This window comes from Falco punctatus, assembly GCF_963210335.1.
Source record: "Falco punctatus genome assembly, chromosome: 4".
Taxonomy (NCBI): Eukaryota; Metazoa; Chordata; class Aves; order Falconiformes; family Falconidae; genus Falco; species Falco punctatus.
Window position 1 is genome coordinate 85193212 of NC_137583.1, and position 13675 is coordinate 85206886.

General features: G+C 47.9%; 1 protein-coding gene across 1 annotated transcript in view; it reads right to left on the minus strand.

Moving 5' to 3' along the window:
- LANCL2 (LanC like glutathione S-transferase 2) overlaps positions 1 to 6804 on the minus strand; it is a 31176-nt gene extending 24372 nt beyond the window's left edge. Inside the window, exon 1 of the mRNA XM_080386090.1 lies at positions 5227 to 6804. Coding sequence (XP_080242216.1) covers positions 5227 to 5430 — 204 coding nt within the window. The 5' untranslated portion in view covers positions 5431 to 6804. The remainder of the gene's footprint in view (positions 1 to 5226) is intronic.
- Positions 6805 to 13675: the final 6871 nt, after the last annotated feature.

Genomic DNA, 13675 nt, shown 5'->3' on the forward strand with positions numbered 1-13675 from the left:
CAAGTATCTGTTACTGCATTTGCTCACGTAATGCACCAAACAACTCCTTAACAAACAGGTGTGCAAGAGAGAACTAGAACCCCGTGAAGAGCAGATGGACATGACACAATTTAATCAGAACTTGGGTTCTGATTCAAAAAAGTATCTTCATTCAGAACTGGTTGACTAAAACCAAATAAACATGTGGTTAAATTGTCCTAACTAACAGGAGAGGCTTTCAATATAAAAGCATCAGCGAAGCACTAAGCGGCACTTGGTGTCGATGTGTGCTGTAGGACAGCAGCAGTTCTTCCTCTCAAGCTGCGTACACTAACTGCCATCAGTTAGTCATGGACACCGAAGTACAATAAACTGATTCTCAGACTCAATTTTAATGAAGACTCAAAAAAAGCAAACCAAACTGTCCTTCAACAGAAACATGACTTGCAGTATGCAGAATCCGCTATTAAAATAGCATGCACCTGACATGGGGTGCCAGGAAATAGCAAAAAAAGTTGCAATCTCAATAAGCACAGCTACCCTATTCCCCATCTCTGGCAAAAAAAGTGGGAAGAAATCATTACTGGCTCCAGAGGGTCAATTTTGCCTCCAGTGCAATGGGTGGTATGATTCCCACTAGTGTTAAGTGATTGCAGAATCAGTCCCAGAACAAAGAGAACTTGCTGCTCCCAGTGAGACAACCCAAAAATATTTAAAAATATCACAGGGAGGGGAATGAAGAGTGAGGCAATGACAATAAACTTTACATATTTTTTAAAAATATATTTTAAAGCCAGAGGAAGACTAAAAAGCCACATGAAAGCAATTGTCAGAGCTAACAGGAGATTGAGAAAGCACTAGGAAACTAAACACTACTAAATCACTCAAAAGATAATCTAAGTAAATAGCTTGTATCCCCATTAAGAGATAATCTTTGCCAACAAGCATCATTGCTTTAAAACAGGTTCCCCTGTAAGAAGCCCTCTGCAAAGCCTAATTAAGTACATTGTATACATTTGTCAGAACACTCCCCCCTTTTACTAATATTCTTAAAACATTATGGCAAGTCAGAAAAAAACTTGCCAAGAAAGAATTGGCTTAAGAAAGAAGTCACTGTCTGGGCACTCCAGTGACCTATCCATAAAGTCTGAATCCAGCTGCGGTGCTGTCAAAGACTGTCCTGTGATTCCACAACAAATCCAGACAACCTTAAGCTGCGGGCTCACCGTGTTAATGCCTTGATGCCAAGGGTGCTTTTCTTGTGCACACGCACACACAAAATCCACATCAGGTTGCCTAGGCACGGGGTTGCTGCCACCTTCCCCTGGATAAGCAGGTAATATCAACCGGCTTTGGGTTCCCAAGTCACTGGCGCACAGATGGTGTGAAGGTGGCTTCCAAATCACACCCTGCTGTGCTATGGATGTAACCACAGAGCTGTGGTGGCTCTGAGGATGGTGGGCAATCTGAGGCTGATATTGGTGGGTCACCCATGATGCCAGGTCCTTGAACAAGCTATCACCACCTTACCAGCAAGCTCTCCTCGCCCTTCCTCTTCCCAGGAAATCCATTACTGCTCCGTAGCTCTCCACCACATGGAGGTTTTGATAAACAGTTTCTGAGCCAGGACACTGGCTGCCCCTGCTTTATGCAAGCCCGTGCAGACCTCCCCATTCTCAGTCTGCACCCACAGCTGAAGGGTAACACAATGTCAACAAGTCTTGACATAAATTGCACCTATAGGTCACCGCTGCTGCCGTTCAGGTGGGACAGCAAAGCACAATACTGCTTTTCCAAGGTACTCTCTGGTTCCCAGCCTGCACAGGCCCATAGCCTGGTATTGCTACGCGTAAGGGTAGATGAGTTTATAGCTGAAGTTGCCTACAATGCAGGTGAAACTACCAGAAGAACATCTGCTTTTCAAATATTAATACCCAATAAAGAGTTACAGTGAATTAAAAATTAAATGAAACAACAAAAAACCTGATTTTCTCATGACCTAGGGAATATGCTTTGTTCTGAGACTATAGCTGTCTACTCATTTCTCTGCCTTCCTGACCATCTACATTTCCATTTTGAAAACTTTTGGACCACTGTGAGGTAAAACCTAGACGTACTTTTTCAGGCTAAGGTATCACTAAGGGATCCACATCAAAAGAAAAAGGGCTACAGGATATGTACTTAATTGAAAAATTTGTTATTTTTTAAACAAAGACTTACATCTAAAATTGTTTCTTATTAATCTAGAATGAATGCCGTCTGATTAATTATTCCCTTAAGCTTTCTCAGACAAGCACCAGAAGCAATTCAAGTCCAGGACACTTCCAGTGAAGAAATATAGTTAAAAAAAAGTGAATTTCTAATACATGAGCAGAGCCCACCTAGATAACTGATATGCAGCATTGAGTGTGACTATTTTTAAGGCAAATCAGCTGCCCCAAACCTTGTTTTCGCCCACTTCCACACCTTGCTTCCTGGACAAACAGACACTTTCATACACAGCACTTTGTTCCAATTGTCTCACATTTCAGACAAAGACTTGAAGAGCTTCTTGTCCTTTTATCAGCCGGATGAATTTTAGATGGCAATCGTGAAAGCTTATGAAATCAAATGGAGGGATTAATAATGCACTGCCTTCCATGACAACAGCAGAGCCCCGCACACCTCTAGCTGTCATTACATGAGTCACTCAGTGCTCACCGCTCCACACAGCGGCAGACGGGAGGAAGAAATTATGTAGTGCACTGAGGGCTTCTGAAAGCTGCCCCCATTTTTAGGAAACTTGTGCTATTGTGTACAGAAGCTTACAGAACAGACTTCTCAACCTATGTAAAGTCCTTTTGTCTTCACTGGGGCTTTAGGCAGGCAAGGACAATTCTCTGATGAGACTGGAGCCTGTTAAATGAAAAAACAAAACAAAAACAAAACAGCAACAAAAGCACCCCAAAACACTCATCGTGAAGTCTCACAGAAATCAGGATAGTACTAGGATTGACAATATGAAAATGCTGCAAAGAATATAAATACACATAAATATACTCAAAGGTATGTTCTAGTCCAGCAATATGTAGAACAATGCCTCAGATTTTGCACATGCAGAAACAAAACAAAATGTACACTCGCATTTGCCTTCTCCAATGAAATGCAAAGTTGAAAAATTCAAATTCCACCAAAAGTTGCTGTAGTTACGTCACTTCAATGCAGTACAGAAGATGATTTTTTTTTTCCAGAGGAGCTTCATACTTTTGAACATAACAAAACCCAGACACCATCTTTTATCAAATACACAGCTACCCAGGTGCTCAAAGATATTTTCTGAACAAAGCTGCAGAAATAGGTGGCAACTGCCATGCTGTAACAAGGAATGTCATCCACCATTGATACTGGGAAAAAACATTTGCAACCACTGTAAAATAGCATACTCATCTACAGCAGAGCAGAACAGACATTCCTAACATGAATACAGGGCTAGAAATTATTGACTAACTCATTTCAGGTCTGCCACAGAACAATGTCTCTGAATTTGGATTCATTCAAGAATTAAATCTGAAGTAAATTAGAGCTGAACTATTCTGCAATACAGGTAGTGTTCTTTGGAAAAAAAATAAAATAAAAAATTTAAGGAAGTTCACCTTCCTCCAATACCAATTCTCACTTTGGAAAGCTGTAGTCAACCTAGATCAGCAGTAAATGAAGGCTTATTTTCTCTTTTAAAAAATGGACACCAAGTGTGGGATCTAAAGCAGGTACATAAGAAGGATGGCTGGCCTACAGAAGGCCTTAGAAGAAAGTTCTTGGTATGTTTTTTACCCATTTGACAACAATGTATAGCTATAGATGTTCTGCCATCTACTTCTGCCTTCAGCCTTCAACTCATCATCCTAGGATGTTTTCTGTATACTGAGCCAGATACAAAAGAACAAGGAATTCACAGGTCTCTCTCATAGGAAAAAAATAGTTTTACCAGCACTGAGCAAGTATACTGCCAGGGATTTCTGCAAAAACAAACAGATTTCACATCCAAACCTACCCTTGCTTTTTAACCCTTTTCAAGTGCCAAGTTCTGCTTTTGACAGCTGCAATTAGCTGTAGCAGCAAGACACCAATTCCCCAAAGTATTACCTTTTGTATGCTCATAAACCACAGCTGCAACAACTTAGTGCAACCTTTCATTGCCTTGGACTGATGGTGAGCTGATGCCGTCCTCTCTCCTACAATGCTCAGGAAGACTCCTGCTCCCATCACTGGGCATCACCACCCTCATCCCCCACACTACTAGTTAGTCAAGGTAATTCCTTACTATCGCAAGGAGAAAAACGCAAAACTGAGATTAAAGGCTCTGCTTTTTTCACACCAGCATACAGCTGAATGCATTAGGAAAGTTAGCTTTCCACCTAGTGCATCTACCCATGCTACCATGCAGTGTTTTTCATCCAAAAGATGACAAAGCAGCACAGTTCTGAACGATCAGGCTGCTCGGGCTGAAATGACAGAAGGTCCACATCTGGTATTCCTTCTGCAGCTTAAGCCAGCCTGCGTGCTATCAGTCCAGAGCACCTTCGGTGCTTAAATCCTAAGACATACGCAGCTCCCCAGCCAGCAGCGTGCAGTGCCGAGGAGGTAAGCGGAGCAGGGTGACGGCGAACCTCGTGTGACCAGTGCCACCAGAGAGCTTCTGCTGGCCCGAACCAACTGCCAGGTGCCCGTGGCGGTGCCGCTGAGCCTATGAACGCGTGTATGTCAGTGAACACAGGCCCCGCAGAGAAAGGTCCAGCATCACCTAAAGTCTGAGGGTCGCGGTCACCTGAGACGAAACTCGTCTGTTGTAGGTGCGCGCTCCTCTTGCCCCTTCCCTGCGGGACTGCTGCGGCGAAGCTCGGGCAACGCCGTGCCAGAGCCGCGCGGTGGCTCCAGCACAGGCGGCGCTGCCTGCAGGCCCCGCGCCATGGCGCTCGGGGAGGAATCAACAGCTTACGGCAGCCCCCGCTCCCGGCCGAGCAGCCGGGCGGCGCCCCCCGCTCCCTCCCTCGGCTCTCGCCGCCCGCCGGAGGCCGACACCGGCCGGCGGGCAGGAGGCGGCCCGGCGCTCCGTAGCGGCGCGGCCAGGCCCGGGGCCACCCCAGCGGCCGCCGCCAGGCCCGGGGTCCCGCCGGAGGCCGCCCCGGGGCAGCGCCCGCGCGGGGAGGGAGCGCGCCGCGGCAGAGGCAGGGCTCGGGGGAACGGGACGCGCGGCCCGCCGGGACTCACCTTCCCGTCGGCGCCGAAGGGGAGGGACTCCTCGTCCGGCGGGAGCAGCGCCCTGTCCCGCTGGGCGTCCGCCGCGCTGGGGGCCGCCGCGGCTCCGGCTGCGTGGGGCTGGTAGTCGGGGTAGGGGTTGGCGAAAGCCCGCTCCTCCATCTCCGCCTCGCCGCCCAGCTGCAGCTTCAGCCTCTTGGACATGCTCTCTCCCATCTCAGCCGGCCCCCGGCCCGCCTCCCCGCACGGCAAGCCGCCGGGGACACACTCCGCCCCGCAGAGCGGCCGATCTGGAGCGCCGCGAGCGCCGCGGCCGGCGGCTCCCACCGAGTCACGGCCGCCGCCGGGGCTGGGCGAGCGCGGCGGCGGGGGGCCCGCGGCGGGCCGGCGGCGCTGGGGCCGGGCCGGGCTCGGGGAGGGCGGCGAGGCGCGGCCCGCTGGCCCCGCGCTGAGGGGGGGGCGGCGGCGGCAGTGCCCGCGGCCGCTGGCCCATCTAGGCCGCCCCGAGCCGCCGGAGCCCGGCTTGGGTAGGCGAAGGGGGAGCTCGGCTCTGCCTGGCTCAGCCGGGGAGGGGGAGCGGCGAGCGCGGCGGCGGCATCACACCCGCAGGGGCTGAGCGCGGCCGGGGCCGCGGCCGGGCCCCCCCGCGGGGAGAGGCAGCCCGCCCGCCCGCGCAGGCTGGGTGGCACCGCTGCAAAGCCCGCCCGAGCTCCTCATCGTGCCCCGCCGCAGCCTCAGGCCCTCCGGCTGCCGCCGGCCGCACGCCGGGCAGCGGAGCGGGGCTGCCGCCGCCCCCTCCCGCCCGTTCCCCGGCGGCGGGGCCGAGCCGCCGGCCGGCGCATCTCAGAGGAGCGGCAGGAGCAGTAGGAGGGGGAAGGCCAGCCCCAGCAGCAGGCAGTACGCCACCAGCCCCTTCGCACGGCTCCTCCACCGCGCCGCGCTCATCCGCCGGCAGCCCCCGGGCCGGGCGCGCCGACCCTCGGCCACCCCCGGCGGCAGGCAGGCGGCGGCCGCGGCTCCGGCGCCCGCCCTGAGGAGCGGGAGGCGGCCCTCGGCCCCCGCCCGGCGGGGAGGGGAAGGCGGCGAGGGGGGGCAGCTCCCCGGGGAGCAGCCGGCGGGGCCCCCTCCCCCGTCCCGCCCTCGCCGTGTAATGGCGGCCCGGCGCCTTGGTGTGGCGGCGCGCACCGCGCTGCCCGCGGCGCAAAGCAAAAACAAAACAAAAAACCCCAAACAAACAAAAAACCACAAAAAAACAGAACTCCCAGCGCTGGAGATGTCGGCCGGGGTCAGCCGGCCCGGCGTGTGCGCCCCCTCCACGCGTGGGGCCGGCGCGGTGGGGCCCCCAGCCACAGGCCACGGCACTGGCTGGGAGGGAGACCCCATCCCGGCTGGATCCCCAGTGGATCCCCTGTTTGTGTTTGGGATCCAGCCCTGGGCAGGGTGGGGGGCTGAATGCCAGGCCCCCCCGCGTCAGTGTAACCATGGCCCGCCGTCTCATGGGCGCTGGGAGGAGAGCTCCATGTGAAGGGGCACTGCACAGTAATAGAGGATCGGTCGGTTCTATTCACAAATAAACACGAGGTGCCGTCGATGATGTAGCCCGGCACTGCCGGCTGGAATGTCTGCGCGCAGGAGCAGCCTGCAGCCAGCCCAGCGCACGGCCTTGCGTGGAAACTCGGACATTTGAGGCCTTGTTATCCCATTAAACATTTACTCCCAGCTATGGCATCGCCTGTTGCTAGTCAGTCAGCCAGACCATAAACTATTAATTCAAGATTTAGACACCGTGCAGACTTACTGATCTTTGAGTTTATTCACTGAGTAATTTTATTGCTACCAAAATACATCCTCCGTGTGTAAGGTTGAATATAGGCGATGCCTGTCTCAGTGTTGGCTTCAGTTTATGGTTGGTTGTAACAATATCAGTGTGACTAAATGGGACATGTCTGTTACCTTGTGGCAGGATGTAAATTTTAGGCAATAATTTCTTCATTTTATTTCTTTTTGGAAGTTGAGCTGATGACAAAGCAGAAATTCCAAACAGCTTGTCCAACGAGAAGTACCCTGTATTTACCTGGAAGTTAAAAGAACCATCCACTGAAAAATTACACCATCATCTACAAAATACTCTCTTGATATTTTGACACTGATCCTCTAATCATTAAAGAAACCACTTCATGCATGATTTAATCTTTAATGAGGGACTCTTTTATGCTGTGTTGCAGAGCCTGAAAGGGTAAATGCAGAATCTTTTTAAAAAAATGTCTCATCTCTGTGTAGACATTTTGCTGTGTGAGGAACATGTTTTCACCTTGAACGGTTTCCTGCCCTCAGCACAGACCAGCTGTGTCAGTGTGAGTGACTACATCCCTGTAATGAAGATCAGAATTAAGCCTTTAATACAAATGTATGTGGCTTCTGGTTTTTTACTCCTTCGACTATCCTTGAATCAAAATGGTGGGAATACAAGCAAGCTCATACCAACTGGCACCTGCTCAAGGCCTACAGATGAGGAGCGAAGGTACTCCCCGGCACCTTGCAGGAGCGGGCTCTTCCCTTCTTCTGGAGCAGTGGGTTGAGGGTGGGGGAGTGTTTTGTTTACATCTGTTGCCTTTTGCATCATTGTGCTGTTTGGGTATCTGCATGCTGCCGTGTTTAGCACCCTGTTCAACACCTGTTTCTGAGGCACATCTATATTCAACCATTCTTCACGTTGATTGCAGTGTGGTATGTTGAGTCTCAAGCATACAAGGCCTCCTTTTTTGTTCTTAGCAGGTGGGACATAGCTCAAAGACTTTTAGGCTTTTTGTAGTGGGTGGGTTTCCCTTTTTTTACCCTTGATGCATACAGAGCTCCCACAGCCTGAATGGGAATCATGGATGAAAGAGGAGGAAAAAGGTTGGGCGGAGTAAGGTGACAACCTTTACCATAAGTTCTAAACAAGAATAAATTCTAGTCACTTGTCTCTAGCAGAATGGAGCAGGAGGCCTCGCCTACTGAAATCATGATTTCGTGGAAACTTTCACGCAGAATATGTCTAAATGCCACTGAAAACAGTGAGCCCTCATCCTTTCCTCCCACTCCAGCTATGTACTCCTGCAGCCCGCCTTCTGCAGCACTGGCAAATGTGCAGCCCTGCAGCAAGCTGATCTGGCCAAAGCTGTCCTTTTCCTTTCTGTGATGTAGGTGAAATCCAATGAATGTTTAACCAAGGCCTGAATCCTACTCAGATACCAGGTGCTTCATGTAAATCACGAATGTTTTTGCTTAACAGATCATTGAGCTACTCATTCTTTGCACAGGAGGAATTCATAAACCCCTCTGGTTTACTTCTTCTGGCCTTTCCTTCCCTCCAACCCACTTTACACCCTGCAGTGTCTGATACTGTGCTCCCAATGAGACTAGTGCCGATTTTTTAAGTAGTAAACCAAATTATCTGTTACTTTTTGGGCCAAGACTAAATAATCATTTAGACAAATAAAAATTAGGCCATGCCTAAACCATTAATGATGCTGTGCTCTCCCATGTATTTTGCTGTTTGATTCCCAGTACGCATAGTAAATTATCCTAACTAACAAGGAGGGAGGGCGCACTGTATATCACAGAGGCAACCCTCCCAGGGCTAGCACGCAACTGCCCTTCACGCTATACCCCATGAGAGCTTCTGAAGCTCTAGCTGTCATGTTTAATGGTTCCTTCAGCTGCTGTGTGCAGTCTTATTACAGTATAATGGTGCTCATTTTTTTTCACGTGCGATGGTTCCAGGTATGTGCAAGCAACAGCCCTGGCCACGTTTTGTTCCATGGAGAGAGGATGATGAGTATGTGACTTGAGCATCAATGGTAAAGTGCCTTGTAAATTCTGGGAAACCAGTACAGCAACTGCCCTTGATCTCATTTATTTCTAAATGTATATCTATGAGATTCAGCTGAAATTAACTGAGAGAAGTGAGGGCTTCAGGAACAGGCCCTACTAACGTGATATATAATGCAGAACTAGGCTGTACCCTGCTTTCTTCAAGTATTTACCTGCGGAAAAACAAGGCATGGCCATTTCTCAGCTGATATTAATTAGGACACCAGGTCAGTGGAGATGGGGCAGTTTATACCTGCTGTAAATCAAGGATCATACTTCTATTCAACATAAATGAAGTCTTTCATACTGACTTTTGCTTTGTCTCTGGTCCTCTCCTCTTCAGGCTGGGCTTTGTCTGTGTGGCATCCTTTGTGCTCTGCAGCAAGCCTTTTTCCCCTCTAGCACTACCATAGGCCTGTAATAGCCTATTTGGACTTCCTAACTCCCTCTTCACCGTTACTATCCCCTCCCCTTAGCTGTACTTCCTAATTTCCTTTTTTGTCCACCACTCTCTGATATTATTTTCTGCAACTACATTCATTAAAACTGTTTAGGCCTAATTAACTACAGGGGGCTCCTTCTTGCAATAAACGTGATATTATGAAATAAAATCTGCAAGATCAGGTTTTGCATTTTAATTGCAAAAGACTTGCAGGCTTTGGACCAAATTCAGTGCTGGGTTCAATTCAGCTTTAGGTGGAGTGTAATGCAATGTAAGAACAGATAGGTTTGTGTGATATGTTATTGACATACTGCTTTTCAGTAGCAACAGATTTCTCTGGCTGCTGAAAATAACTGATCTCTTATTATGGCATAATCTTCCTATTTAAGACCTCAGAGATTTCTGCAAATCTGAGAAGGCACTTTGCTACTCAACCACGAGACTAATGTTTTAATAATAACTCCATCTAATACAGTTCTCTTCTTTTTTCCTGTTCTTATCTTTGGTCTTGTAGCAGAAAAAGCACTGTTGTCAAGTCTGTTGCACTTCTGTTTTGATGATTGCATGCTAGTAAATGATACACCTGAGCAGCAGCTGTTGCACTTCAGCCTGTTCTTAAAGAATGGGTTTTGTTACAATCAAACATTTCTGTTAATTATCCCTTCAATCCCAGCAGGTTTTGATTTGCAGATCCTGAGGAATACAATTAACAATGAAAACATGCAAAGCTGCCTGTAAATATTCTTATAGGTCATTACAGTCTATGGTGAAAATGAAACCAGCTCACTGTTGTTAAAACATACCCTTAAATAATTACTGGCCTGGTGTTGGAGTTTCAAAGGAGCTATTTCCAACTCTGACAAGGTTTTAAGCCCAGGGAAAGAAAAGTTCGGTTAGTAGAAAACAAAGGTAATCCTCCCAAAGGCAATGAGCTGGAGGAACAGAGGTGAAAGATGGGTACTTTTAGGATACCTGCGGCTGGCCAGTATCTATAAAAAGGAGCGACAAAATGAGTGTTGGAGGAGAGGTTTCCCTTTGCCTAAGGAAGCTGTTGCAGGTTGGATGTACAAATTCAACTTTAACTCTGCTACATCTTGTTTTCTTACTTCTGATATGCTTTGAATGACACAACGTCACTGTGGCTTAAAAGCAGCCCTAGTCACTACTGTGAGGTAAGGACAGGTGAAAGACCCAGGCCCAGGGTTTACCAGAAGTAATGGGCATGGTGCTGCGATGCACTGAATGATCTGTCCTGTTCATTCAGGGTTTGATTAGAGAGGTTTGTGTTCTTGAAAATGTGCTCACAAGTCCACAGGTTTGGGTTCTATTTTCAGTGGTTTTCACTGCATCAGGATAGAGTGGGATAATGTTTTGTGGGAGGGACTAAGCATGCAAAACGCAAGCATGTTCAAGCAAAAGTAGCTTTAGAACTTTTGCAGGATAAGAGCAAAAGACAATAGTGTAAGAAGGGAGAAGAGAAACAAGGGGAAACATGGGAATGCAAGGAAGACGAGAAACATAAAACCACCAAGGACTAGGGAAGTGGCATGCTGCTCCCACTAAGGGAAATGGAGGAAGATCTCACTGACTTTAAGTGAGGCAGCTAGCTTATCTCTACCCTGACACTGAAAGTGCAAGTAAAGAAAGTATTGGTCAAGGTAGTACAACCTGGATAATGATAGTAGTGAAGTGGCATGAAGGTCCCTAACGCAGGCTGTTAATGCCATGTACCTGTTGCTGTGGGTAGTCATCAGCCTCTGAATCAGCAACATGGGGCCAAGAGGGAGGACAGACAAACTTCTTACCCACCTTCTGGCTGCAAGAAGTCAGAGATGTTGCTGACATGTTTGCCTGACCAGATTTTAAAAACCACCACCAAGAACAGTCGTCTCCACAGGCAGCCATCTCTGCTGTTGTTCCCATGAGCAAATTATCCCATGTGCAACCTGGAAGTCCTGTGCTGCAGTTTCAGAGCAGGTGGAGAAAGGTTTATGCTGCGATTTATGCCTCTGCAGCCTTCCTAATAAATCAGAACCAGCACAGGTACAACCACCTCAGTACAGTGTGGGTTTGTGGGTCATGACGCAAGGAGTGAAATGGGCCCAGTGTCTGAACAAACACCCTGCTCTTTGCCCCCTGCCCGCCTCCCCCCCCCCCCCCCCCCCCCCGGCCCACACCTTTGCAGCATGATATTTTGGCTGCCTTGGCTGCCATGCATTTGATAGCTATGGGCTTTAACCATGCTACACCTCCCTTTGCTATATGCATCTATCTCCCAGAAGGGCCCTGAAGATACCTGGCTTGCCACCAGAGGTAAAAAGGCTGAGAAGTCATGCATTTAGCTGGAAACCTGTATCAGAAAAGCATCTTCAGGTGAAAGAAGAGCCAAAACTATCTGTGTATCTCAGTTGATTACTACTAATTGCTCTGAGAGCCCTTGGGACTGCAGCATTTGTAGAAGCACAGAAAGTCTTGTTTTCTGCTGTATGTTACAGACGTGGTCCTGCAAGCTGTGGTGAGTTTTTCTGATAAGCATATAGTTTTCAGGAGCCTGGATCAGAAACCAATTTACTAAGATGTTATTGGAGCATTCAGAAGTTGGCAAGATCCTGTCCTTCTCGTGTACATGCTCACGTATTTTACTAGAAATATAAACTTTCTATATAGACTTCTGCTGGTGGAAACATTCTGCGCATTGCCTGATGATGTGGAGAGCCCTTTTCATCTCTCGCTGTGATGTCCATGCTCCAACTTTAGTCATGGAAGTGGAAACCACCTCATCTGGTGCTTTAGGTCCAAGCCTGAGCTGAAATTGCAGTGTAAGGAGAGAGACAGGGTCAACAAAGGGATAGGCATTTTTCTTTCCTTACCTAAAAGGCCAAAGGAGAACCACATCCATGTGGAAGAAAAGTTCCTAACACTGTCTTCATACAGGAAGAACCTCCCCATGGATACCAGTCTCTCGGTTTAGTTATAACACATCCCTCTTTTATCCGTATGGGGAGCTGGTGTGTTTTCACAGAAGAGCAGGGATGACCAAGGGAGTCACAGCCTCCTTATTCCCATTGTGTAGCGCAATCTTGCTCGCATGTTGTAAGATGGAGTCACAGGTACAAGGTTGTACAGCTCACCCCTTCCAGCCCTTCCCGATCAGTGCAGGGCTTCACCTGCCCCAGCTCTGCATCACTAGCATTGCTTTTCCCACAGGTTCTGCACCTTGAGGATGGGAAGAGGGAGAGACAGAAAAAGCAGCAGCTCCATTTTTGCATTAGCGACTGAAATGGTTCATGTTAATCAAAACCAAGTTCTGCCAAATATGCCTGGATGATCTTTTCTTTTGAATTCTTCTTGGTCTCCAAGTTCTGATTTGCATCTCTAAAAAAAGCCCTGTTTTTTCAGAAAGTATGAAGGAAAAAGTCAGAGTTTCCAAAATTAAGGTGACTAGGATCTTGCAAAAGATAACAACTCTTGCTGTAACAACAGTAAAATCCATTTAGCTGTATAGGTAAAGAGCAGCAGAGAAAAAGATATTGTTGTCTTTTTTTTAAACAAGGTAAGAAGAAGCTTAAAAAGTATTAAGGTCATTAATGTTAATTAGGTCTAGTGAAAAGCAAAAAATATTTTGGCTCAGTTTTCAGTAACAGTGGTTTCAGAATATGGCAGTGAAACAGGGTGATGGGAACAAGTGAAGGAGAACAAATTAGCACATTGTGGGTTTGGGTTGAAACAAAACAAATTATTTAATATCCAGTTTAACTGAGATCATAAAAGTTGGCAAATGAAACTGCATTTCCCTTAGTGATGTTTATCTGTGCAGTCATCAAATTAGCCAATACTGGGTGGTTGGAGAATGGCACATATAGGACCTGTTTAATGAACAGAGAAATAATGAAGCCCTCCATTGCTAACACTTAATACAACCTCAATAGGCTGGAAAGATTTAGTACAAATGCTGAAGAAAAGATTAATAGGGGAGATGGAGATAAATGGAAAAAAATACAATGTACCTTTGTAATACGTTGCTCACCGTGGAGAAACTCACTGCTGGTTTTGGTGAGAAAAGCAGTTCTGTAGCTAAAGGATGTACAGCAGCTGTTGCTTTTTTGTACAGTTGCAATAGTATAATTGGTAATTTCTCATGTAGCCCAAGAGCAGGTTAATACA